Genomic DNA, 26,982 nt, shown 5'->3' with positions numbered 1-26,982 from the left:
AGCTCATATCAATCACGGCCAAGTGCTCTCCACAGGCCAGGTATTGATTGGCAGGGGGGGAATGAACGGCACCTCACAACCACGGTGGACACAGTGCCAGGTATTTTGATGGGGAGAGAGTGCAGAGGTCCTACACTGGACACCGTCCAGGCAAATGTCCTTAGCTCCGAGCTCGCTTTAGGACAGGCCACGTCTAAACAAATTCAGAGCTTAGGATAGAGCTTGCAGTGTAACACTGTTAGACAGCAGGTACCTGTTACTGGTTGTATAGTGGCCATGGACTTGGTGGGGAGTGATTACTGGTGGCTGGGGACCTATCAGGACTCACAGAAACTGCTGTATTTGCATTGCTCCGCCCTTTTTACACTTTGGGGTCTGTTTTGGGGTTATTTGTGTGTTTATTTTGTGTTAGGTGTGTTCAGGACATGTTTGTGTGTGTGTGTGTGTGTGTGTGTGTGTGTGAGTGGGGAGGTGAGGTGGTGTTTGGGTAGAGGGTGTATGATTCACTGGATAAAGTCCCCTTCATCTCAATGCACACTATGGTAACCCTGGCTCTGTGCCCTTGTTCCCTATGCCCTTTTAAGGGCTAATAAATAGCACCCTTAAACAGAATGGCTCTGTATCTGTCTACAGTATTATCAGCACTGTAACCCGATCCTTCAAACCACATTTTAGTTACAGTGTGTATCTCCGTCCCGAAACGGGACGACACCTCGAAAGCCTGATACAACACCAGAACACAGTTAAAGAAGAGCAGCGCTTCATTCTCAGGCCACTAGTGGGGCACTTAAGGCGGCTGAGCACCGGTTTGCAGAGATATTAGAGGAGCACTGGTGGACATTAGGTAAATTTAAGGGGTCATAAGCCTTCAGAAGTGTTCAACAATCACATATTAATACCTAGTCCTAACTCTACTGTGATATGAAGCTGAATACCGCAGCAGCTTTTTCAAATCTTCCATTTCCACTTTGAATGTTGGCGTAACATGATCTATATTTAATATATAATCTAGTTAAATATAAAACTGTATTAAACTATGATAATTCAACTGTTATCATAGTGTTTAAAGGAAAATAAAATACTGACATGTGTGGGTTTACAATCCAGACCTTACCTGGTGTTCCTTTAATGACTGTGTGTGTGTGTGTGTGTGTGTGTGTGTGTATGCACGATGCCTTTTATTACTTACATTTCTCTCACGAAGATCTAAAAATATATTTCATTTCAAGCCGTATATATTTGAACAGTACACCTTTCAAAGTTTGTGGGTGTGTGTTTACTATGTGATGTGAACAGGGCCATTGCCTCTTCAAGCACACACTGGGATTCAAGCTGCTTGCTGATGACGGGATGCGCCCTGAGCTCCGTCAGCTAGCGTTCAGTGAGCAGTTTGGAGTGAGGGGCTCAGTGCTGATCAGGCTGCTATAGTGACAGCTTAAGCCTTAGGCTGGGGAATGCGGGGAGCCTAACACATTAAGGCGACCAATCAGCTTTAGGTAATCTTAGCTCCTTCCTGGAGACAGGGGGGCAGGAGGACGTATAAGGACGGGGCAAAAACCGCGGGGGCAAAAAAGGCCTGTTTTCCATCACATTCTTTTCATATTTAGCCCTGCTCTGTGCGCTACTGATATCATACAGGTTCAGGTTTGGAGGACTCCTGAAACTCCTCAGAGCCCACCGCCGCCCCCCGTCACATGACACTATCTGACACGGAAACGTCCGTTAAACGTCGCTCCGGCTGTAATTCCCCGCCAGCGGAGTTTAGAACAAGCTGACGGCGCCAAAGAAAGATAAATAAAGGATTTTCATTTTTCATCATGTACTGGAAAATTGCATTTTCCTTCGGCATTTATCTCCAGCCGAGACGGCAAATCCAGATCCTTTCATCTGGATCATTTCGTTAAGAGAAAAGAAGAAACTTTTTAGAAAGCTCTTTACTGCACTTTGCCGCCTCTATTCCCTTTCCTCTGTTGTTCTTTTCCCGACTCGGAAAAGGAAATTAATGGAAAAGAAGCCGGTCTTTGCACATTACAATGTAATTAATTCATTCACTCATTCATTAGGTGCTTCATTCTATTCAAGGTCACACAGGGTCGGAATACTACACGGAATCATTGTGTATGCGTTGCGTGTGTGTGTGTGTGTGTGTGTGTGTGTGACCATCTACAGGTGTGAGGCCCTGAGTGAGAGTATGAAACTGACCACTAGTGTGAGTGTGTGAGTGACTGGGTGAGTGTGTGATGCCCTCTGACAAACTGCCGGCCTGTCCAGGGCCTGGACACACACACACACACACACACACATAGGAAACCAGAGCACCCAGTAAACCCTTGCAGACACAGTGCGAACACACCGACACCTCACAGACAGTGACCTGAGTGCAGGGACTGAAGACACACCCCGCAGCACCTACATGCTGCCCCCCGGTAAAAGACCATGCCACTGAATCTGCCCCACGTCCCCCAGTCCTCAAAATGGAGAAGCACAGCAAAGCAAAAAATACACAGAGAAGAGTAAAAAAGCAGGGACGGAAAAAGAGCACGGAAGTTGTGACTGCGAGCACCACGGCAGTCAGAAGTGAACTCGGAAAAGTTCTTCTCACTCAGAGGAGCGAGTGACTAATGTCTTGCATTAAGTTTGTTGTTTATTCCCGCCCGGAAGCAGTGAAATAACCCTATTAAATCAAGTAGTCACCCTGCCATTAATCTCAATGCGCCGAACTAGTTCCTCAAAGCTAATGTGGTTTGGAATTTGCATGAGACGACTTTACCCACAAAGCTTTGTCTCCGAAGATTTGGGTCCAGACTGAGAGCTGACTTTTATAGGTTTTTGTGGATGTGGATTAACTACACTACATCTACCCTCACTGCGCAGCCTGGTTAACTGTTCAGATCTGTGAGTGCCTTCAGAAAATGGCTAAAATTATTCATTTATTTATTATCTGTAAGCGCTTATCCAGTTCAGGGTCACGGTGGGTCCAGAGCCTACCTGGAATCATTGGGCACAAGGCGGGAACACACCCTGGAGGGGGCACCAGTCCTTCTCAGGGCAACATACACACATTCACTCACACCTACGGACACATTTGAGTCACCAATCCACCTACCAACCTGTGTTTTTGGACTGTGGGAGGAAACCGGAGCACCCGGAGGAAACCCACGCAGACACAGAGAGAACACACCACACTCCTCACAGACAGTCACTCGGAGGAAACCCACGCAGACACAGGGAGAACACACTACACTCCTCACAGACAGTCACCCGGAGGAAACCCACGCTGACACAGGGAGAACACACCACACTCCTCACAGACAGTCACCCGGAGGAAACCCACACAGACACAGGGAGAACACACCACACTCCTCACAGAAAGTCACTGGCTAAAATTAATCTAAAAGTATTAAAAATCGTCAAACAGCGAAAGGACATTTACAGACTGAATCCATCTGTTGCTCTGCATACTTTGTGAGCCCACTTTCACCTTGTTCTTCAATGCACAGGACCCCAGTGGACCACCACAGAGCAGGTATCATTGCAGTGTCAGCGTTGCAGTGAATCTGACATGGTGGTGGTAGTGCTGGTGTGTTAGTGTGAGTTGTGCTGGTGCGAGTGGATCAGACACAGCAGTGCTGCTGGAGTTTTTAAACCCCTCAGAGTCATTGCTGAACTGAGAATAGTCCACCAACCCAAAACATCCAGCCGACAGCATCCTGTGTCCACCGATGAAGGACTAGAGGACGGCCAACGAGTTCATGGCTGGTTGATTTATGCTGCCATTAAAGCAACTCTAGGTAAGATTTGGTATTACAGCTCCTGGGCTCCCCCTGTAGTTGACGAGTGTATCAAGGTGACAGGGAGAGGGAGTGGTTTCCCGCAGTGCTAAGCTCAGAGGAGACAACACAGAGGCTCTGTTCTCCTTATTACAGGTCAGTGAAGAATCACAATGATTTTAAAGTTGTAATTTTAAGGTAAATATATGACCTGGCGTTGCTTTAAGTACCAGCCGTCGTGTGTGGTCTCGTCAGCATCTGTCTGTATGGAGTTTTGTGAAGCCACACTGATGACAAACCAAACAAACCCAGCAAGACACTCCTGACTTTGTTTGATTTCATGTTTAATACTCTCTAAGTTGCCCCTTAAATATTCGCTCGCTTTCTTTTTTTTTTCCCTCCTGGATTTTCCTCCTTCTCATCTTCGCAACGTCTCATCACGGATCCCAGCTCAGTGTTGTCAACTTGGCTTTTTTAAATCATTTGAATAAGCCTCTTTCTTCAGGAGCCTGTCTGCTCTGTTTCATTGAGACTAAATCAGCTTTAGCAGCTAAATATAAAAATGTTGCCTGAGCGGTAATGCTTAAATATTTATCAAGGTGCTTGAAATACAGCTCCGTGCCTGGGACGTATGGAGAGAGAGAGCGAGCGAGAGAGAGAGAGAGAGGAAAGCCAGGGAGCACACACAAGTCGCACACTTAAGTTCTAACCCTTAAGCTGATCCATAAAAACCCCTGAAGTTAGTCTCCTGCTCTTTTACATTTAATAATCATTGATTAAAACTCGCTTTGTTGATGCAGTCTGGTCCTATACTAAAACATTTGTAATAAAGATTCCCTGCTTACAATGTAATTAAATCCAAGACTGGGCTTAATCTGTGTCCAAAAACTCCCTCTGAAAGGCGGTTAATGAAATTAAGGAGCAGTTGGAATGTATTGGATAAGCCGGCTAAATAAAGAGAGAGGAGAGAAAGGCAAGAGCAGGGAAAGAAAGGGAGGCAGAATAAAGAGAGGACGACAAGGTAGGAGCCTGCCAAAGAGAATCTGTGATCAGCTGGTGTTATTAGCCTGGAGAAGCTGCGAACGCAAGCTGTTGGTGTCATTAGTCAAACTCTTCGTTTAAAAAAATAAAACAAACAAGAGGAAAAAAATAAAAATAAAATAAAAAGTTAAACGCCCACTGAAAGTAGAAGGTGGAATGCATGTGTCTACATTCAGCAAATGGCCACATTTTCCTAATGGCCACCATTTTAATAAGGTTTAAACACTACCATGAGTGCAGGGCTGCTGTTAAACACACATCACTGTGGCCTATGCTGCTTGTTGTGAAGAGCACTGCTGTAAACAAACACAGTCGTAAATCCCTGACCATGTCCATTCAGCTTTTCCAGCTCAGCCCGGGTTACACACTGGATATGAGCGAAGAGGCTTGTGTATATTAACTGTAAAAACCTGTCTGTACAGCACTTCATTCTGCATTAAAATGGTCTAAAGTACATAGTGGTTTCAAAGTGATGACCATTCAAACTTCTTTTCCTAGATTGACCCTTTGAATCCTGCATAATTCCTCTCTGAAGTCCTGCTGTTCATATGCAGTATGTTGCCTCGACTCGTGAATGTGGTGTGGCCCTCTCCTACAAATACAGCTCAAATAAGAGGAAATAATTTCAGAGATGGCTAAATACAGTGGGGTGGCACGGGGGTACAGCAGGTAGTGTCACAGTCACACAGCTCTAGGGACCTGGAGGTTGTGGGTTCGAGTCCCGCTCCGGGTGACTCCGGGTGTGGTGTGTTCTCCCTGTGTCTGCGTGGGTTTCCTCCGGGTGACTGTCTGTGAGGAGTGTGGTGTGTTCTCCCTGTGTCTGCGTGGGTTTCCTCCGGGTGACTGTCTGTGAGGAGTGTGGAGTGTTCTCCTTGTGTCTGCGTGGGTTTCCTCCGGGTGGATGTCTGTGAGGAGTGTGGTGTGTTCTCCCTGTGTCCGCGTGGGTTTCCTCCGGGTGACTGTCTGTGAGGAGTTGGTGTGTTCTCCCTGTTTCTGCGTGGGTTTCCTCCGGGTGCTCCGGTTTCCTCCCACAGTCCAAAAACCCACGTTGGTAGGTGGATTGGCGACCCAAAAGTGTCCGTAGGTGTGAGTGTGTGAGTGAATGTGTGTGTGTGTTGCCCTGTGAAGGACTGGCGCCCCCTTCAGGGTGTATTCCTGCCTTGCGCCCAGTAATTTCGTGTAGGCTCTGGACCCACCGCAGCCCTGAACTGGATAAGCACTTACAGATAATGAATGAATGAATGAATAAATATAATACAGACATGGATTCTTCCTAGCATTCTTGCTGCAGTGGAGGCGTTTGAGGGGTCTAGAGCGTTCCACTGTGCTGGTGCTTTGTCACTTTGTTGCTCCCATGGTTCTCCTGCAGGCCCTGTCCAGTGTAGTCCGCTGAAAGTGCTGAAGCTTTACTTTCAAAGCATTTTAAAAGCTGTGTTTGAATGAGAGGGTGACAATGACAGATTGTATCATAGTAAAAACAGCACATGGACCCACTGGGCTTCAGGCTGCACTGCTACATGTGTGTGAATGCATTAAAGATGTGGCATTAATCAAACTTTAATTTAAAAATTAAATCCCCTAACTGAGGTATTTATGATCCTATGGTAATTATATAGCTAATTACATAGTTAATAAAGAATGCTATGTAGGAAGCTCCCATGTCGCCAGTCACATGTCACCATCATATCATTCCACCGCTCTCAGCCAATCAACACAGCTGTTTTGATTGTAACACTATGGTTCAGTAAGTTTGCAAGCTCTGCTCAGCCTCAGACTCCTATGAGCACAGCTTTCCTTTAGTTAAACTGCTAAAATATCTCTGCATGCTTCATGTAAATTATATGTAAATGAAGCCTTTATAAGTTGGCACTACAAAGCTGATGAATCCAAGACAGTGAAGCTGATTAATCCACTGTGCTCCAATTTACATGTGCTTCCACTCCATATTAAAGTTTCACGAATCAGACAATGAAGAGTTCGTAAGTCATTCAGTGCGGACCCATTTTCTCACTTGAACACCTTTTGACAAGGCCCTGAGCTCAACATGAACTTTCTCAAAACTCACGCTTAAATAAAAATAAACCCAAACATAAACAAGTCTATTTATTATACACCATCAAATTTTAATGAAAAAAATCCCTGTGTCTGTAAAGAATCTCCTGCCAAATCCGTCTAACAGCATGTCCCACCAAATCCAGCGGGCGGCTTTCCTGCCTGCGCCCAGCGAGCAGATAAAAGCAGTGGATGAGTAAGGAGCTGAAGGGTGGTCTTCCCTCTAAAGCTCTGCTGGAGCATGCCTGAGCCTCTCAGGCTGCGTCTGTCGGGGGTCTTGTGGGTCGGCGAGTGTGTCTGACTATGCAGTTTGACCGCGGCCCACTCTGCAGGTTCAGGGAGAGGTGTGGCAGTCAGCCCGCTAATCCCACACTCAGCGGTCAGCTTCACACTTGATAAGGGTCAAACTGAGACTGGGCCCAGCGTTTCAGGCCTGCGCTGGGAAGACTCAGGGAAGCGTGTTGGCCGCATGCCCTTCTGTTCAGTAGCATCTGCCTGTATTTGGTGGAAAAGTGTCTGTTTGTGTGTGTGTGTGTGTGTGTGTGTGTGTGTGAGAGAGAGAGAGAGAGAGAGAGAGAGAGAGAATGATCTCTGAGTGTTCTACTCTGTTGCCAGGTTGGCCATTTTATCAGAAACCCCTACCATATAAATAGATTCACTTTATGTGTTTACAATTATTGCAGTTTGTCTGTTGCTACACATTCATCAGCTGCTCTACCAATAGAAAGAGACCACCACAGGACCACCACTGAATGAGTATTGTGGCTAATATTAGATTTTTACACAGTCTTGATGCTGATGTATTTGCATGATATTAGTGTGTGTTGGTATAAGTAGCATTACCTGGTCCTTACCCATTTTTACCAGTGGTCACATGGTTGCTATGGTCACGGCACACACAGGTCAGGACTTGTCCGGTCATAGTACAGTGTATCAGTACGTTAAATGTAGTAAAAAAAAACTATTCTATGGTGGTTTAAAGATGCAGAGACTTAGCTTATTGTTGGCCGAGTGCAGTTCTGCTCCTTAAGAACTGTTTATTGAAGTGTGTGTTGTATGTTAAATAAGATTGCAATTAGGGCGGCACAGTGGTGCAGCAGGTAGTGTCTCAGTCACACAGCTCCAGGGACCTGGAGGTTGTGGGTTCAAGTCATGTCCAGGTGACTGTCTGTGAGGAGTGTGGTGTGTTCTCCCTGTGTCTGCGTGGGTTTCCTCCGGGTGACTGTCTGTGAGGAGTGTGGTGTGTTCTCCCTGTGTCTGAGTGGGTTTCCTCCGGGTGACTGTCTGTGAGGAGTGTGGTGTGTTCTCCCTGTGTCTGAGTGGGTTTCCTCCGGGTGACTGTTTGTGAGGAGTGTGGTGTGTTCTCCCTGTGTCAGGGTGGGTTTCCTCCGGGTGACTGTCTGTGATGAGTGTGGTGTGTTCTCCCTGTGTCTGCGTGGGTTTCCTCCGGGTGACTGTCTGTGAGGAGTGTGGTGTGTTCTCCCTGTGTCTGCGTGGGTTTCCTCCGGGTGACTGTCTGTGAGGAGTGTGGTGTGTTCTCCCTGTGTCTGAGTGGGTTTCCTCCGGGTGACTGTCTGTGAGGAGTGTGGTGTGTTCTCCCTGTGTCAGCGTGGGTTTCCTCCGGGTGACTGTCTGTGAGGAGTGTGGTGTGTTCTCCCTGTGTCTGCGTGGGTTTTCCTCCGGGTGACTGTTTGTGAGGAGTGTGGTGTGTTCTCCCTGTGTCAGCGTGGGTTTCCTCCGGGTGACTGTCTGTGATGAGTGTGGTGTGTTCTCCCTGTGTCTGCGTGGGTTTCCTCCGGGTGACTGTCTGTGAGGAGTGTGGTGTGTTCTCCCTGTGTCTGCGTGGGTTTCCTCCGGGTGACTGTCTTTGAGGAGTGTGCTGTGTTCTCCCTGTGTCTGCATGGGTTTCCTCCAGGTGACTGTCTGTGAGGAGTGTGGTGTGTTCTCTCTGTGTCTGCGTGGGTTTCCTCCGGGTGACTGTCTGTGAGGAGTGTGGTGTGTTCTCCCTGTGTCTGCGTGGGTTTCCTCCGGGTGACTGTCTGTGAGGAGTGTGGTGTGTTCTCTCTGTGTCTTCGTGGGTTTCCTCCAGGTGCTCCGGTTTCCTCCCACAGTCCAAAAACACACGTTGGTAGGTGGATTGGCGACTCAAAAGTGTCCATAGGTGTGAGTGTGTGTCTCCCTGTGAGAAACTGGCGTGTCCAAACAGTTACGAACAATGAACGAATGAATAAACGAATAATTGCAATTCAAAATTCAAACATTCTCCTGCTCTTTAGTCATTTAATGGTAACTAATGTGTAATTTTGACAACTGTCATTTTATAATAAAAAAAAACAAACAAACAAAAAAACAAACAAAATAAAAATAAAAACTAAAAATGAAATATTAATTAATTACATTAATAATTGTTAACATCAAAATCACCATCTTATAAAATGTCTAAACCAAAACTCGCACATACTTTTGGATACGATAAGATCCCCAAGAACAACAATTTGAGGCGTGTGCTTCTGCAGTTATTTCTCTGATTGAACTCATAACGAATGCAGCATCCAATACATTCTTCTCACTCGCCATTTCAAACTACTTCATTTTAGGATAATTAATGACAGTTGTCTTGAGTTTTGAATTACAATTTTATGTAAAAAAAAAAAAAAAAACTTGCTTTAAAACTTGTTATTGTGTACTCTCACATAATGACTCAGCTCCAGCTTCCGAGTCGTGTCAAAGCTCCTCTTCGCTATCCAGAGTGCTGAACTACGTGGGGCCCCATTCAACACCTTCGTCACTCATTCAGCACCTTGGTCAGTGACCACAGAGACAAGCGCTGCCTAAACATTCATGGCTGGTAGTTAATAATGGGGTTAATAATAATGAACTAACCTGCCTAAATAACTAACCACCCTGTCCTGTCCTGTCTGGTCTGGTCTTTAGCCCTGGCCATGTCATCGTTGCTTCCTTTCTTATTTGTTTTGTTTCTGTGTCCTCTCCTCCTGCTGGTTCTAGTCCAACTCACTGCAACTTTGTGAGCATCTGGAGTTTGTATCCGTGTGCTGCCCCATGATTCGGATTCACTTTTATTATACACATAATATTAACTTGGCCTTCGGTCAGAAACTGTAACACACTGTTTGTATGGGAAGTGTTTCTGATAAAATGGCCAATGAAAGGTCTAAAACCCTCAACAGTATATGCTTTCTGATGACTACATAGTATTTTTCTTCAGCACTGCATGGAATTATAACGTGCAAGACGCTATAAATCCTTCCACAGGCGGAGACTCATTCTGCTGCTGCTGACAAAGTCACAATTGCATGTGGTGGTCTCACTCTGAATACATCATTTCAATCATATTTCACCCAGGACGTCAGTGCTGTCACGCTTGTCTGACACTGGCATGTATAAGAGTCCATTGTAGAACCTGTTATGATTTCTAACACCTTGGCTGCTATCTGCTGGCTCACCGTTTCTTTACAGCTGATCTCTCTCTCCTGTCAGCACGTCATTCTTAGCTGTTAATACACACTGATCAGCCATAACACTAAAATGACCTACTTTCTAAACTCACTGTCCATTTTATCAGCTCCACAGACCGTATCCGTGTGCTTTGTAGTTCTACAGTTCCAGACTCCATCTGTTGCTCTGGATAATTTGGGTGGAGGATCATTGCAGTGTCTCTGTTGTGCAGGCACGACTGGATCAGACACAGCAGTGCTACTGGAGTGTTCACTGCTGGACTGAGAATAGTCCGCCAACCAAAAACATCTAGCTGACAGCGTCCTGTGTCACTGATGAAGGACTAGAGGACGGCCAACACAAACTGTGCAGCGACAGATGAGCTACTGTCTCTGACTTTCCATCTACAAGGTGGACCAATGAGGGAAGAGTGTCTAACAGAGTGGACAGTGGGTGGACACCATGTTTAAAAACTCAAGCAGCACTGCTGTGTCTGATCCACTCACACCACCACCAACACCAACACCTCAGGGTGTGATATCTGCTCTGTCATGGTCCTGTGGGAGTCCTAATCATTAAATTACAGGGTGAATGAGGGTTAACATGGTTTATAATACTATCTGTAATTGCAGAACTACAAAGCACACCTGTAGAGTCAGTGAAGCTGATGAAATGGACCAATTAGTGGAGGTGGTTTTATTATTATGGCCGACTGGTGTATATACAAAAGCACCACTTTACAATGCATAGTGTGTGGTGAAGTGTAGCACAAGCCACAGAGTCTCAGGCCTAAAGCAGGCCCTAAAGATTCCAGCCCTGCTATTAGAGAGGCCTGAAGCACTCTTACAGTATTAAATACATCACGGTCACCGAATTAGAACTGGAAAGAGGAATGGCCTATTGTCACACCATTAGGAGTTCATTTTTAGCAGCGTAGCGACTTCGTGGGCCAGAGCCAGTCTCTCATTGCCCCTGATTTTAACGGCGCTGCATGCTACAGTTAGCGCATGGCACTGACATGCATATTGAAGAATCTCTCCTCCCCAAATGACTCTGTAAACAAGATGTGAGGGCAGCGCTGGTAACATAATTCGCAGGAATAAGTGTCAGGGTGCAGTTATTGCGTTATTTAGTGCGCCATAAAGCGCCAGGCTATTGATTTGAGAGGCGAAGCGGCTCCCCAGTTATTTCTGTCATTGCCACTCTCATTAAACTGATATATTAGGCCCTGTGTTTTCCCCTCTGCCGCTCTGTCTCCGAGCACAGACCCTTTTTCGCTTGCTTTATTTCCAGCTCAACTTTCTCTTTCCTATGCTCTCGCCTCTCTCACCGTGATTTCCCCACCCACAGCCCACGCTCGCTTCTGTTATTGATCTAATCATAGCACTGTAAGGGTCGGCTGTATGAAAATGCATTATCATTATCTTGATAAACGATAGACGATTCACAGAGGATATCATGGGTGTTGCCAGCACTCAACAATTGCACTGCATGAGTTATACAAAGGAGACCAGTTAATATGTAATGTATTTACTGTAATAAATCATAAAATGACCAGGTGTGTCATGTTAATGTGAAGCACTGGTGTTCGTGAGAGCAGTGCTGCAGCACTCTTCCTGTTCTGGCATGTGATACTGCCCTCTGTCCAATCCCCAGTACTGTTTACAAACCCTAGGTTACAAGGTATGACATATAATAGCAGACTAACGCAAAGTGCTGCAGCCATGGAAAGCGAGCAGAGATAACGTTAGATTCTACTGGACATAAAAAACTCATCATCCTACTAAAAATCACCATGACCAGAGATGTAGTGAAATCTGAGAAAATACCGGTAAAATATTTGAAAGATGGAGACTGTTTAGAGCCCAGCAGGACTACAAGACTGATCCTGAGATGACTAACTTTCTCCTGAATAGGTAAGAGTTCAGCAGGTTATTTCTGAAAAAAACTTTAAAAGTGCGAAATGCTAGTTAGAAAAAACAAAACAAAACAAAACAAAAAAAAAACACCAACATTAGCCTCATAAACTGATCCTTTTAAAGTAGAACTAAATATTTGAATACAAAAACTGACCAAAAGGCAAGTATCTGCCCCCTAAAATGATAATTAAATGCAATGCCTATGACTCTGGGGAAACGCTGGTAAAAGTGAGGGCAAAAATGTGACTGTTTGTACGTGACTGAATGTTAAAATGTCTGTAAGTTTTTATTCAGTGTTAGAATTAGAGGGAGGTCTGGGTTTCTTGACTCGGACTGCTTCCCCCATGACCCGGACCCGGATAAGCTGTGGAAAATGGATGGATGGATGGATGTTAGAATTACCACATAAACTCATTTGTAACTCAAGTTGTTTAATTTTGTAGCACTTTCGCTGTGTGTTTACTTTCACGCCGTTAGCGCTCTCCTGAATTTAGAGTCAGTTCTCTTTGTTGTCTTAAAACCTCCAGATGCATTTTCTCCACTGTGAGCAGAGAGAGAAATCCTAGCATACCGGACTGAGCCCCTTTGTTTTTTTGTTTTTTTTTACACCTTTACAGACACTGGGGCTTCTTTACAGACATTACACAAGTTTTGAGTGCTAACAGACTGAAGAGCAGCAAACTGTAAGGAAATTTATAAAAATGCTTTTGATTAAAATGGTCAATGCCATGTTTAATTTGTAAGGGAAAAATCGATTCGGAAGGTAGCCTTTCTCTACCGTGTGTAGATGTCTTAATGAACTGATGTACACTTTTCTGTGTAAATATATTATGGCATTTTTAAGCTATAAAGTTCTAAATCCTAGAATCCAGCTCACGCTTCTTTGTGTAGGGTCAGTGTCCTCAACCTGGAAACCTACACGAGCTTCACGTCTGTGTAGGAGAGGTGCTGCAGTCTGAATTTGAACTGCAGTACACATTGTAAACCTTTGCTTCTTTAAAGAGAGCCCACAAACAAAAACAATCAGGGTTGTGAACCAGCGACAGGGTCACGGGGAGTGAAGGGGTTAGCAATGGGCGCACAGCTTCATACAGTGTACACTAATGTGTCCTAACATCTTTCTGTCATATCTAATATTATCTTGGCGCTTGTCAAAGTGGCTCAGATCTTGCCCTCACCCAGTTCTCCTGCCTCCAACGTCACTCTTCATTCACTGCCTGTATCCCACCCCTCAACAGATGCCACTGTAATGAGATAAAACCTGAATGAAACCAACAAGAAAGCATTTGTAATAATGTGATGTTATAGTAGAGAAATACGCTCAATACCATTTTTGGTACCAACCCTTCAGACACAAAACCTCTGTCAAGCCGCGACAGGACACTGTGAGCAGCAGGGGAACAGAACTACACAAGACCACTGAAGGAGGAATAAAGCAGGCTAACAGCAGATCCGATCGCTCGCTGTTTACACAGCCTCCGAGCTGTTAATTCTTTATAAATCCAGAGCAGTTCTGGGCTGGCTGCCTCTCTGAGGCTTACAGCAGAGTCTGTGATGGCCCACAACCAGACATTATAACTGCCACCCTCCCCCCATCCCTTCCACACACACACACACACACACACACACACACACACACAAAAAAAAAAACACACAGCCTGTACCGAAATCCCATCTCCACTGCAAATATGATTTTGTATACATTGCTCCACCAATCTCAAAACCCAGCAATCCATGACCTTACAACACCTAGGGAAGATAACCAGACCTAACTCGCTTAACTCCACTGCTGAGAGGAGACCAATCAGGGCTCAGGATGAAGAAAGGGAGGGGTTAATATTCAAATATTTACATGGCTATGCCATGGGTAATGCCATATGCACTGTACACTGAGACTGTATACATCTGCACAGTATGTTTCTGTAGGTAACGGCTACTACCATGTTTATGTAAATAAAGACAATCCCTGAAAGATCTAACCCTTGTGCACAGTGGATCCATGTGGCCTCTGGACCCACCGCAGCCCTGAATTGCCTGCAGTCATGGAACGTGAATGAATGAATGAATGAATGAATGAATACATTATTTAATTCAAACACAACTGCCATGTTTTATTAAACAAAGCAACATAAAGTGCCCCGCCGGGGTTCACATGAAACTATAGTGTATAACTCTCACCAAACGAGGCTGTGTTTAATCATTTGGAGCTTAGTGTTAAGATGTTTAAGGTTAGTTTCAGAGCTTGGTTTGGTTGCGGTTTAATGCTGGGTTGCCAGAAGTTTATGTAAATATCTTTGAACATAACGAGTGGCCGCATGGTGGCGCAGCAGGTAGTGTTTCCTCCGGGTGCTCCAGTTTCCTCCCACGGTCCAAAAACACACGTTGGCAGGTGGATTGGCTGTGTGTGTGAGTGAGCGAATGTGTGAGTGTGTGTCTCCCTGCGAAGGACTAGCGCCCCCTCCAGGGTGCGTTCCCCCCTTGCGCCCTGTGATTCCGGGTAGGCTCCAGACCCACCGCGACCCTGAAGTGGATAAGCAGTTACAGAAATTGAATGAATGAATGAGTGAGTACCAATGATAATTCGAACACTATTTACCAACGCTGCAGCAATGATGAGCTGTTAGTAAAAAATATACCAATTCAATCTGGAATCTGGTCAGTACCAGGTTTCGCCTCTAATCCCTTCGCATAATTTGTGCAAAATGGCACAGAACCCTCAAGAATGTAGGTCTAATGGTTAGAGAATCAGACCTGAGAGCAGAATGTCACCCGTTCAATCCCCACAACGGACAGGAAATGGGTCAGGGCAGTGAAGGAACAGCACTCTCTCCTCCCTCAACATCCACAGCTACCCACCAACTGCTCCCTGGGTGCTGGGACGGCTGCTCAGTGCCTTTAGTGCAATTGTGTGTGTGTGTGTGTGTGTGTGTTCACTGCTATGGTTACTTTAAACCACTTTTACTTTTACTTTGTCCATTTACAGCATTGTTTGATTTACAATCTGTTCTTGTTTGTCTCTTTCCTTTTCACGATTAAAACAACTACAAAGTGATTTTGTGTGGCGGCACGGTGGTGCAGCAGGTAGTGTCGCAGTCACACAGCTCCAGGGACCTGGAGGTTCTGGGTTTGATTCCCGCTCCGTGTGACTGTCTGTGAGGAGTGTGGTGTGTTCTCCCTGTGTCCGCGTGGGTTTCCTCCGGGTGCTCCGGTTTCCTCCCACAGTCCAAAAACACATGTTGGTAGGTAGATTGGCGATTCTAAAGTGTAGGTTTGAGTGAATGTGTGTGTGTGTGTGTGTTGCCCTGTGAAGGACTGGGGCCCCTTCCAGGGTGTATTCCCACCTTGTGCCCAATGATTCCAGGTAGGCTCTGGAACCACCACGACCCTGAACTAGATAAGGGTTACAGATAATGAATGAATGAATGAATAAGTGATTTTGTCCTAGAACTGCATCAAAGTCAGACTCCACAGTGAACTGCCATCATTATTATTCATCAGTTTTTATTATCAACGTTTATGTCAGTTGTATGTCAGAAGCTCTCTTGACTCCTCCTGAGCACTGGAGATACTTTATGAAAGACAAGAATCGCTGAGGCCAAGTTCAAACACATCTTACTCACTCTGTCCTGCCTTTTCACAAATAGCAGTTAAGAGCGAGTTAATTAAAGATGCTATCTCTCCTCACATTCACACAATATGCAGAAGAGAGTAGGTGCTCAGGGGGTAGGGGGAAGGAGGGAGGGACAGAGAGGGGGAGGAAAAGACAGAGGGAGGGAACAAAGGAAAGATGAGAGAAATAAGGAGAGGATAAAGAAATTCAAGAAAGACACAGTGAAGGAAAGAGGACCATATAAAGGAGGGAAGGTAGTAAAGGAAGAGGGGGGAGCAATAACGAGAGAGAGAGAGAGAGAGAGAGAGAGAGAGGGAGAGAGAGAGAGAGAGAGAGAGAGAGAGAGAGAGAGAGAAGGAATGAGAGAGAGGCACAGTGTGAAAGAGAGTCAGAGTAAGAGACAAAAGGAATGCTGTTGTGAAAATGTGAAAAGTGAAAATGGAATGGAAGAGTGAAAGTAGGAAGGGAAAAGTGAGTGGGGACGAGAGAGAGAGAGAGAGAGAGAGAGAGAGAGAGAGAGAGAGAGAGGAGAGGGGAGTGTGTCATCGATTTGTGGAGGAGTGCAGACTGTCACTCAGGCAGCTGGCCCGTGGGGGACTGCGGGAGAAGATCAGAAGCACTTAGATTAACATCTCCCTCCTCTAACAGCTTCTGGAAACACACTCAGTCCTCCTCCACTCCTCCACTCCATCAGCCTCTCGCACCTCACCCACGGATAATGAGCAAATGAGCGAGGGAAGGAGGGAATAACCGAGTGCAGCGTGTGGGGTATGAACCGTGGCTGGCTGTGTGGAAGTGAAGGTGCGTGTTCAAGTGGGTGGTAAAAACACTCTCTTCTATGTGGTCAGGTTCAACTCCCTGCTCGAGTAGAGGTAACACACATAACACACTATACCAGTAAGAGTCCTTGGGCAAGACTCCAAACACTTTGTGTTTCATTCATGCATTCATTCATTATCTGTAAGCGCTTATCCAATTCAGGGTCGCGGTGGGTCCAGAGCCTACCTGGAATCATTGGGCGCAAGGCGGGAATACACCCTGGAGGGGGCACCAGTCCTTCACAGGGCAACACAGACACACACACACACATTCACTCACACACTCACACCTACAGACACTTTTGAGTCGCCAATCCACCTACGTGTGTTTTTGGACTGTGGGAGGAAACTGGAGCACCCGAAGGAAACCCACCCAGACACAGGGAGAACACACCAACTCCTCACAGACAGTCACCCGGAGGAAACCCACGCAGACACAGGGAGAACACACCAACTCCTCACAGACAGTCACCCGGAGGAAACCCACGCAGACACAGGGAGAACACACCACACTCCTCACAGACAGTCACCCGGAGGAAACCCACACAGACACAGGGAGAACACACCACACTCCTCACAGACAGTCACCCGGAGCGGGAATCGAACCCACAACCTCCAGAACCCTGGAGCTGTGTGACTGCGACACCTACCTGCTGCACCACCGTGCCGCCCTACTTTGTGTGCTAAATAGCGTAAATATAAATGTTAGAAGCAAAGCAGTTTACTGCAGTCCGACCTCGTGCCTTCTCTCAGATCAACGAGGAGTTAATCCAGGGGACTGATAAAAGTGCAGACCTCCTCTAATAGAAATGTTCAACACGGGTGACATATTACACCCAGACACTTTGTCTGAAATAAAGCTTTACGGTGACTAAAGCCACACTGATCCACTATCTGAGGTTACACACACATCAGGAGTTGCACTTCAGGACCTAACATAATTGCCCCTTCTATTCAAGCGTCTTCAAACAAGCCTTATTTTAGATTCGAGAAATGAGTGGCTATTGCTTAAAGCAGAAATCACATAATATTAATGAACAGATAATACTCTGGCTCTCAGACTCTGAATTCGTGGCAATGATGTCAGGCTGTTAATTAAAACACAGTGTCTAAAAGTCTAGAAATATAAACCCAAGATATAAACGATCCACCCGAACATGATGAGATTTAGCTATAAGTAAGAACGTCGAACAAACCTCCACAGGGGACATGTTTAAAAAAATAAATAAGAAATGTGGAGAAACTACCCACAGAAACAAACTGTGATGTTAAGACAAACTCAATGTTTTTTTATGGTCCATCAATGTCATAAAACAGTATTGGAGTTGGCTCCCCTAATGACATCATAAAATGACTCATTAGAATTGTACCGCCTCCTCAGCTGACTACCTCCAATCACAGAGCTGGACCTAATTTGATTTTCATTCCATGCATTTATGCTCACAACAAATTAATAATCAGACAGAGCCAAAATGGTGAAAACGAGCAGAGATATGAGATAAGATACACACAACTGAAGCAAAAGTGACAAAAACAAAGTGTCAAAAAAATATGAATGTGTGGGAACTAGTGGTTTGTGGATCCTTCTCATTTAAAGGAACAGGCGCTGAAACCAGTCGTTCTGAACAGGGTGATTTAGACAGGGAGAGAATGCTGCTGTTGTGATTGAACCTTGTGGTATTTTGGTCAAAACAGGTCACAGATATTTCATTAAGACACAGAACTGTGTTCACACTGTGGGCACAAAATGTCCTCTATAAAAGAGACATCACAAACAGAACACCATTTTCTTTGCCCCCTGACATACTCCTCATTCAACATTTTTCATCTCTTTGATTTGATGGTATTCAGCGGCGAGGTCAGGTACTGGTGCTGGTGCTGGATGATAGTTCTCGGGAGTAACGCAGCACCATTCAATGACCTGAAGTGGCGTTAGTGATTCAGGGCTACAGACCCTCTGCTCCAGAGCCCAGGTTAGAAAGGGTTAATACATCTCATTTCATCTTTCTCTACAGAGGTTAAACAAAATGGGGACCACCTGTGTCCACAATAAGCAGCTGAGTGTGTTCCAACCTGGCCTCGGCTCACTGTCTATGAGAAGGTGTGTTCTCCCTGTGGCGGCATGGGTTTCTTTCAGGTTTTCCAGTTTCCTCACACAATCCAAAACATACGTTGATAGGTGGTTTGGCTCTTTAAGTGTCCATAGGTGTAAATCACAGTGAGAATGTGTGAAACTGTCCACAATGAATGAAGACATGAATAAAAGAATGAGCTGTAATTCTATTCGAATATATACCATTCATAGCTTGGTGCTAACGTAACATTGACAAGTCCCATGGGGTGCTAGGAGAAATGAGCATTACAGCAGTGGTGGTAATTGGATTAGCACGAGCTAATTACAGAGCTTCTACATTAAACAGCACTGTGCAATGTCATGCTCAGCTAGCACATGCTCATGATACCGCTATCTGGCATCTGCTCATATTTGTAAAATATATTTACGAACTTAAATACAATTAGAACAGAATAAAGTCATGGAGACAGTCTTTATAATTAGAGATGGAATGAACAGAAAAGAATTACAGGAAATTTCAGCTTCACATGAGCATAGTGTCATCAAGCTTAAGGCCACAGAATTATAATGTTCCCCAGCACATTCTCTGGAGTGGTGGAGCACCATCAGCCTCAAGTTAAGGTGGAGTGGCATTTGTGAGCCTGAACTAGGCATCCAACATCCATATTTTGTTCATAAATAATGTTTTTTTCCATACTTTACTTTTGCTCTGCACAAACAATGTAACTGGTCGATGAGAAGCTCATTTGCATAAAGTTCTACCAAGACCCTCAATAAGGTGGTCTCTGTCCAGTCCGAAACAAACCGGACGTGGTTAGTTTCTGAGAATGTGATCTGACCTCGATCTGACCCAACTATAAGGTGTGTAGAGAACCAGTTAAAGTTTATTAACTTATCGCTAACGAGAGATATGCCCCCTGTCCCCATTCTTGCCCTAAGGCCTTCCTAGAAGTGAGCACTTTGATCACATTTGATGACTTGTTGAAGGGTGAGGAAAGGGGGCGCGGGAGTTCAAGTGTTCAGGGGGTCAGAGTGTTGAAAGCGTGATGGGACAGAGTCGTTAAACGTGAAACACAGCAGATTAAAGCCAAACTGGGCTTAACTTTGCGATGTTATTGATTGCTTCAACATAAATGAAAGAACCACCTCCAACTCTACCCTCTCCACTGAGACAGCCAATAGAGAAAGAGATAAATACCATACAAAATTAACAACCAGAAAAAGACTTTTCCTCCCTGAGGAATAACTGAAAAAGCCAGAGGTGGAAATTTTTTTTGTATTATTTAGTTCTTCTAAAAGAATATGGAATGATGGAATGATCCAAAACAGGATCCTAACAGTAGAAACAACAACAAAAACATTCCCAGCTTTTAATTCTGGACCGATTCTGCTCGTCCATACATCATTACATTTCGACACAATGTAAATGGCAGCTGGTAAATGGAGATACAAGGTTTTGCTCCAACAGCAAAGGGAGGTTATATAAATTTACACTAGCTGTTTCTGTTGTTAGATGAAGAACACGCACAGGTTTATGACTTACCTAAAGACGTGCTCTCACTTCCTGGCTGATAAAGCGATGATGATGATGAGAAGAGTGAGAATGAGCACTCCAGCAATCAGCAGATAGCATTTCCTCTTCCTCAGCTGCCTCTGTGGACACAGATAAAAATGAGTTAGACTTGCCATTGGAATTAAGCTACGGAAGATCCATCAACCGAGAAATATCTGCTTAATTAAATCTAGAAAACATAGCTTTGTGTCCAGTCAGGACTTCTGCTAATTTACGCCACCCCCCAAGTAACTGGTGAACATTGATGAAGAAGAGCCCATCTGTCTTACTTTTTAACTACAGAATAGCATTTTACAGGATGCAGGAAGAGGAAGCTAGTTTTGATAAATATCCAACCAACATTTTAAATATCCCCTGTCTTCCCAAGTCACTCCCCCAAACCACGTGAACATACACTGCCAGGCTACAGCTGGAGGAGCCCCAGAGAGAGAGGGTTGGAGAGCAGAGCTCAACATACCATTTTGTTTTATTTCTATCTTTCTTTTCTTCCTTTATTTAGCAGTGAACTTTCCTTTCCGTTCTTCTTCAACAGCTCACTAGCTTTCAGCTGTGTGTGTGTGTACAGTGTGAAAACCTGTGCATATACGCAAATGGGTACAGTGCAAAATCCATGAGCTAAAGACTAAAATTACTTCGAGAGCTGAGGGGAGTAAACACCAGTCACATGCAGTGTCAGAACAAGCCACTCACTCGTGTCTCGGTAACCTCCATTACGAGGCTGAATGTCGATTGGAATGCTGACTACTTAGAATTTTTGCATTTTTAGCTTTAAAACGCACCACCATTAATATTCATTCATTCATTCATTATCTGTAACCCTTATCCAGTTCAGGGTCGCGGTGGGTCCAGAGCCTACCTGGAATCATTGGGCGCAAGGCGGGAATACACCCTGGAGGGGGCGCCAGTCCTTCACAGGGCAACACACACACATTCACTCACTCGAACCCACAACCTCCAGGTCCCTGGAGCTGTGTGACTGCGACACTACCTGGCGCACACCGTGCCGCCCCAACATTAATATTATAGTCTTTAAAATTGTAATGTAAAACATTCCCAAATTCTAATGTTACAAACATGGCGTGTATTAGAGAGAAAATAGTCTACTCCTTCCCCTCTGGGCTTTGGGGTCTTAATGACTTTTCCTTTAAATGAGAATGAGTCACTATTCACCACAACACTAGTGCACTGCAGTGGAGCTGAATTTTTATTTTATTTTTTTATCAATTTTAGCTCTGCTTATTTTTCTCCTTTGTTCTTATTGTTGCCAATTTTTGCTCAGTACTTTACAGTTCTCCGCTTCCATTGTGTTCTCTTTGCTCAGTTTGACCTCACCTTGCGCTCTTTAACTACTACTGCCTTTTCTCATTTGCCCACTTCCTCTAAAATAATGTGATTGATATTGTGGTTTTCAGAGATTGCCACAAGTGTTATTTGGCCATTAAATACTTCAGACGGTGGGATGAGCAAACCCCACCCCTCCCTCTCACTCCTTGCCTTTGCTTTACTTTGCCATGTTTTTTAAATTAAGCCTGAAGTGAGGAGATTCAACATCTGACTACAAACACATGAATAAGAAAAAAAAAAAAACTGGGTAAATACATCGGAGCAGCTGAGGGGATGGAGTTAAATATATATTTTCCTACTTGACTCCGCAGGCAGCGTGGCAGCAGTGTGTTTGGGAGCGGGGCACTGAATCCATGATGATTTTTGAAATGCTTTTTCTTTCTTTCTCACTCTCTCTCTCTCGCTCACACACACACTTTTCCCTTACCCTCCCTCATTTTCATTTTTTTCCCTTTTCCTGCTACAAAGCCAGCGAGAGCGGCAGTGCTAGACCAGAGCTGGGCTGGAGTCTTTAAATCCTGACGCGCTTCAAAGCGCAGAGAGCAATTCATCTTCTTATCTGAGACTGGAAACAGGCTTTCTATGTGGAGAGAGAGAAAGAGAGAGAGAGAGAGAGAGAGAGAGAGAGAGAGAGAGAGCAAGAGAACGAGGGGGGTGGAGGGTAGAGGGAGCAAAAAAAAAACTGCTGTCGAGTAATTTTCCGTTTAAACGTTCCACTCCACAACAATTTGCATAAGCAGCCCTGCGTCTGTGATAAGAAGATTGGTAATTTTCAAAGGCTCTGTGGGGATTGAGAATTAAAAGCCTCTCTCTGCTATCTCCTCTCTTGCAGCTGGTCACCACAGATTCCCCGGCTTCTTTCTTACATTTCCTGCTAAAACTGCGCCTTATAAACTTTCTCTCTCTCTCTCTCTCTCTCTCTCTCTCTCTCTCTCTCTGAGTACACTCCTGCTGCTGCCGCTCACTCTGCCTCATCCTGCCTTCCTCTGTCATTCAGGGAAAACAAGAAAATAAGAAAATGAAGAAGGTAAAGAAAGGGGAAGGACAAAAAAAAAGAGAGAGCTTTGAATAACAATGGAACTGTTGCTTGGTTTCCCCTGAAGGAATTTTCTGGGCACTGGGAGTGATGGAGAGGAAAAGTAGTGAGGATAGCGTGAAGAGTGTGATTTCTGGCCAGTTAAACTTTAGTATGAATCCTGTATTTGTGCTGTCTTATAAAGTCTGACATCCCCAGAACGTCTCCTATCCTAACACTTTCAGTCGAGGTGGTTCATACTGAGGAGAAATTATTTTTCAATATCAATTAAAATATGAAATTATTGCTTCTTCTCAAAGTGTAATGAATTATTCTTCCTGTAAATTGCTGCATGCCATGCGGTGAATACGCAAGCACACCGCACTAGTTCACCGACAATGCAGTGATGTAATACTACAGAGTCATCACAAGATTTGCGTTTGCTACCAATAATCATGACCACTTTCACTAAACTTCTCTGCCAACAAGACCAGGGGCTTTTTAAGAGAGTGGAATAATGAACAGTACAAGCTGATGTCAAGGCATTTCAGGCTGAAAAGATTCAAGAATCACATGTGCAATGTACATGAAATGGAATCTAATACAAGAGTTATGTCAGTGCTTCGTCTGGACCAGATATATTTTGTCTAAAAAACTAAAGCCTTATAAGTTATATGAGAAAGTTATAATAGCTCCCCAGAGCAAATTGAAATTAACTGGAATCAGTTGAAATCGACTCTGATTCATTTAAGCGGGTAGTATGAAAGTGATTCAGGAAAATGAGTCAAACACATTTTAAACCCCAGATTTTCTCCATCCAATCAAATCTCAGTGAATTAAATCACATCCTGTCCTTTTTCAGCTTGCCTCTAAAACAAGAACATTGGACTCGGATAAAGTCAGGTTCTACAATGTCTTGATGATGAATACGTAATCTTCAATAAAACCTCACCATAGAAATGCATATACTTTTGTATTAGAAAATGTTACACCTGTTATTATAACAAATTAGTAGTAACTGTACGGCCTCATGTCTGGCTTGTACTACCACCGACCCAGCCCACAAGACATTAAGGACCTTCTGAAGCTCAGGAACTCAAAAATGTATGAAAATCTGGTCAAGGTATACAATCTGTAATTTTTTTACGGTTTTAAAGGGTCCTTCTCTTGAATGTACCAAGGTCCTAAGAAAAGGCTTTATATCATGGGAAGGCTCTTCACCAAGACTCTTAACACATAATTTATATTGGTTCATTAGAGGAGCATCTATTGAACCTCTGAAGAACCAAAAGTGTCTCCTGGTGTCACTCCAAAGGACCTGGTAATGCCTGTTTTTTGGGGAACATTTTGTCCACGGTGTTTAATTTAATGAAAGAACCTAATCCTGTGATTAAAGCAACATCATTAAGTCACTCTCATTATTTCAGTGCAGACACTGATTGAATACAAACTGAATCACGCTTAAAACTAAAGGGTGCGAAAAGCATCCCTGAAAGTCATGCCATACACCGTGACCTGAAAGGGTCCTTTTACATGATGCTACAGAAGATATACTTTTAGATACTTTGAGGAAAATTTCAAAGTAAATTTCTGCAGAAGACAATATGAGGACATTTTTCAGAGCTTATAGACCGTCCACATAATATTTGTTGAAAGCAACCTGGTCTAAATTTGTATGTATTTGACTAAAATGCCATTCCCAAGTTTGGAAAAATGTGTTCAAAATACAGTTCACCCTTTGTAAATATACATTAATTTGAAATGCATGCGTGTTTAAAAACAGATTTAACTTGTGAACTTAATTCACTGAAGGATTATTGCTTCGTAGCTTGGGAGGAGGGATCATACACACTTATTCTTTGACCCTGGTGCAGAAACCTCAGTGGAACAGAAGCCTGTTTGTGGTGAAGGAGTCCAGAATTTAAAAGAGCTGATGCAATAGAGACTGCATGTGACCTGTTCTGCAAGGTCTAGCTGTCTGTCATATGTAACTAAATGTCGGTTATATATAATAGCTTCTATTTCATTGGTAGAGATAAGTAGAATGGACTACCATCAAGACAAATAAGAACTACCATCACTGGGGTAAAATAATGATTCAAGTAGAAGCACCTTCCCAAAACACTACTTATGTTTCAGGGAAAGTTTAAGTAGAGTATTAGTACAAAATCACTAGCTTGAAAACCTTTTACTCAGTGTGATGGAACTCCAGAATGGGGACTGGAGTTTGTATGGCTACTCAGTTTGTAAGCTCTGGGAGTTCCAGGCTGAAGACGTTCTCACCACTGCGACAGAGTTGACTGAGGAAGAGTCAGGGACGTTCTCACCATGTTAGCGATGTCTGACTGATTCCAAAATAGGAACTGTCTTACTTTGCTAATGGAGTTGACTTGACAGGTACTTTCTCACTGCCACTGAGGAGTTCACTAGCTGCAAGTTTGAGACTTTCTCACAGTGGTAGTAAAGTTTCTTTGATTGGGAAATATAAACTTTGTCAGTGTGGTTAAAAAAAAAAAAAAAGGGGGGACCTAGGGACTTTCTGACCACAGTAGTGGAGTTGCCTGGGCAAGGGGCAGGGACTTCATGCCTCATCATGGTATCAGAGTTGAATGAGCAAGTGCAAAGGACTTTCTCAAAGCATTAATTTATTTTGACTGGAATTTGTCAGAGGGATAATGGAGTTGATTAACCAATGATTTTATATCTCAGTACTGGACTAAACTGGGCAGGAGCCAGGAATCTTACCACTGGCCCTTTTCCACTGCATGGTGTCTAAACTATTCTACTTGGCTCAACTCTGTAGTTTTGTTTGTTTATTAGGCAAGTACCTACAACTGGGTTCTTTTTTATTATCTACTTGCTTGTAGTTTGAAGCGAGCTGAATAGGGACTTAACATAATGTGTAAACCTTGCACTGCTCAGAGAGAATTGTCAGTAACAAAGACATCCAGCGTGAACTAGCCACAGTACAGCTACAGTAGTGAACACATTTTATCCGACTCACAGCATCAGCTTGTAAAATTATGCTGTGGTCTTTTTCCTTCCACCCCAGACCAGCTGCTCACACTCCATCTACTGCTGCCAGTCTTGGACCAGTTGCCATTACCCACCACCCTCAGTTTCACTGAAGCAGATATGGACTTGAATTATTACCACTATTTTTATTATTATTATTGTATTAATCCCAATTACTTCCATCACACATACATCAATACTCTAATAACTACACTATAGCATAATGACAGACCGATCTAGTGATAATATTAATTTCTATCATTAGTTTGTTCAGAGGGGGATGGGTTCCTCACAGGGTTTCTTCTTTCAGCCTTGAGGGAGTTTTCCAGCTTGCTTGCATGGGGTTTCGGATCTACGTTATCTGTTCTGATGCCAATTCTGTAAAGCTGATTTGTGAAAATATTAGTTGTACAAATCACAATATAAATACATTTTGACTGATTGTTAGAGAAAGAGAATTGGTGGCTGATGAAAGACTCCAGTGGGAGCTGGATGGTGCAACAAGGAACAAAACAACAACAACAACAATAATGATAATATTAATAATAATAATAATTACAAAACAAACATGCAAGTTCACACTGAGTAAACCATGCTTAACATTACCGCTGTTATTGTTGTGATTTCCAAAGCCCACTGTTCGCACTACAGGAGGAGGTTTTGTGACATCACCAGCTCCATTTTGGTGGAAGCCATTATAATTCAAAACCAACTAGGACCAAAGGACCAAACAGTGAGAAAAGTGAGTCAAGCGGAGTTGAGTAAAGTCAGTACCATGCAGTGGAAAAGGGACACATGTAGCGGAGTTGACTGGGCCAGAGCCAGGGACTTTCTCACTGCAGTAGTAGAGTTGACTGAGCAACAGCAAGGTACTTTCTCAAAGTGGTAGTTTAGTTTTACTGACTGTGGGATGGGAATTCCCTGAGAGAGGGTTTCTCACATCAGCAACAGAGTAGCCATGGATTTTCATGGAGTTAACTGAGGTTGAGACAGGGTCTTTCTCACGATGATGGCAGAGTTAACTGAGATAGATTGAGAGAGGTAATCTCATAGTAAACTTGCTAACTAGTTACTCAGTTGATTAGCTGGGGATCGTTTAAATGTAATAAACTAAATCCATATTTAAGAGAGCAATCTGTTTCGTATGAATAATGTGGTGAGAGACTGTATCTAGTGGACAATGTGTCATCATTCACTGTAAGGATTCCTAGGTTTTCAGCAAGGGAAACTATTTACCTTGTGTGTCATGAGAAATGTCTTTATAATACCATAATAATGCAGCAGGATGATTACTG

At 44.0% G+C, this 26,982-nt stretch overlaps 1 protein-coding gene across 4 annotated transcripts in view; it reads right to left on the bottom strand.

The window, feature by feature from the left end:
• tsnare1 (T-SNARE Domain Containing 1) overlaps positions 1-26,982 on the bottom strand; it is a 188,711-nt gene that overhangs the window by 9,872 nt on the left and 151,857 nt on the right. For 2 of the 4 annotated variants that reach the window (XM_066683727.1, XM_066683729.1), the window contains one exon: positions 20,284-20,393. In XM_066683727.1, coding sequence (XP_066539824.1) covers positions 20,298-20,393 — 96 coding nt within the window. In that variant the 3' untranslated portion in view covers positions 20,284-20,297. Of the gene's footprint in view, positions 1-6,962; positions 7,380-13,416; positions 13,483-20,283; positions 20,394-26,982 lie in introns of those variants that run through there. The other 2 variants (XR_010804405.1, XM_066683728.1) reach the window with 2 other exon arrangements.

This window comes from Hoplias malabaricus, chromosome 10, assembly GCF_029633855.1.
Source record: "Hoplias malabaricus isolate fHopMal1 chromosome 10, fHopMal1.hap1, whole genome shotgun sequence".
Taxonomy (NCBI): domain Eukaryota; kingdom Metazoa; phylum Chordata; class Actinopteri; order Characiformes; family Erythrinidae; genus Hoplias; species Hoplias malabaricus.
The sequence above is the reverse complement of the archived record's forward strand: the minus strand, read 5'-3'. Positions and strand labels throughout refer to the sequence as shown.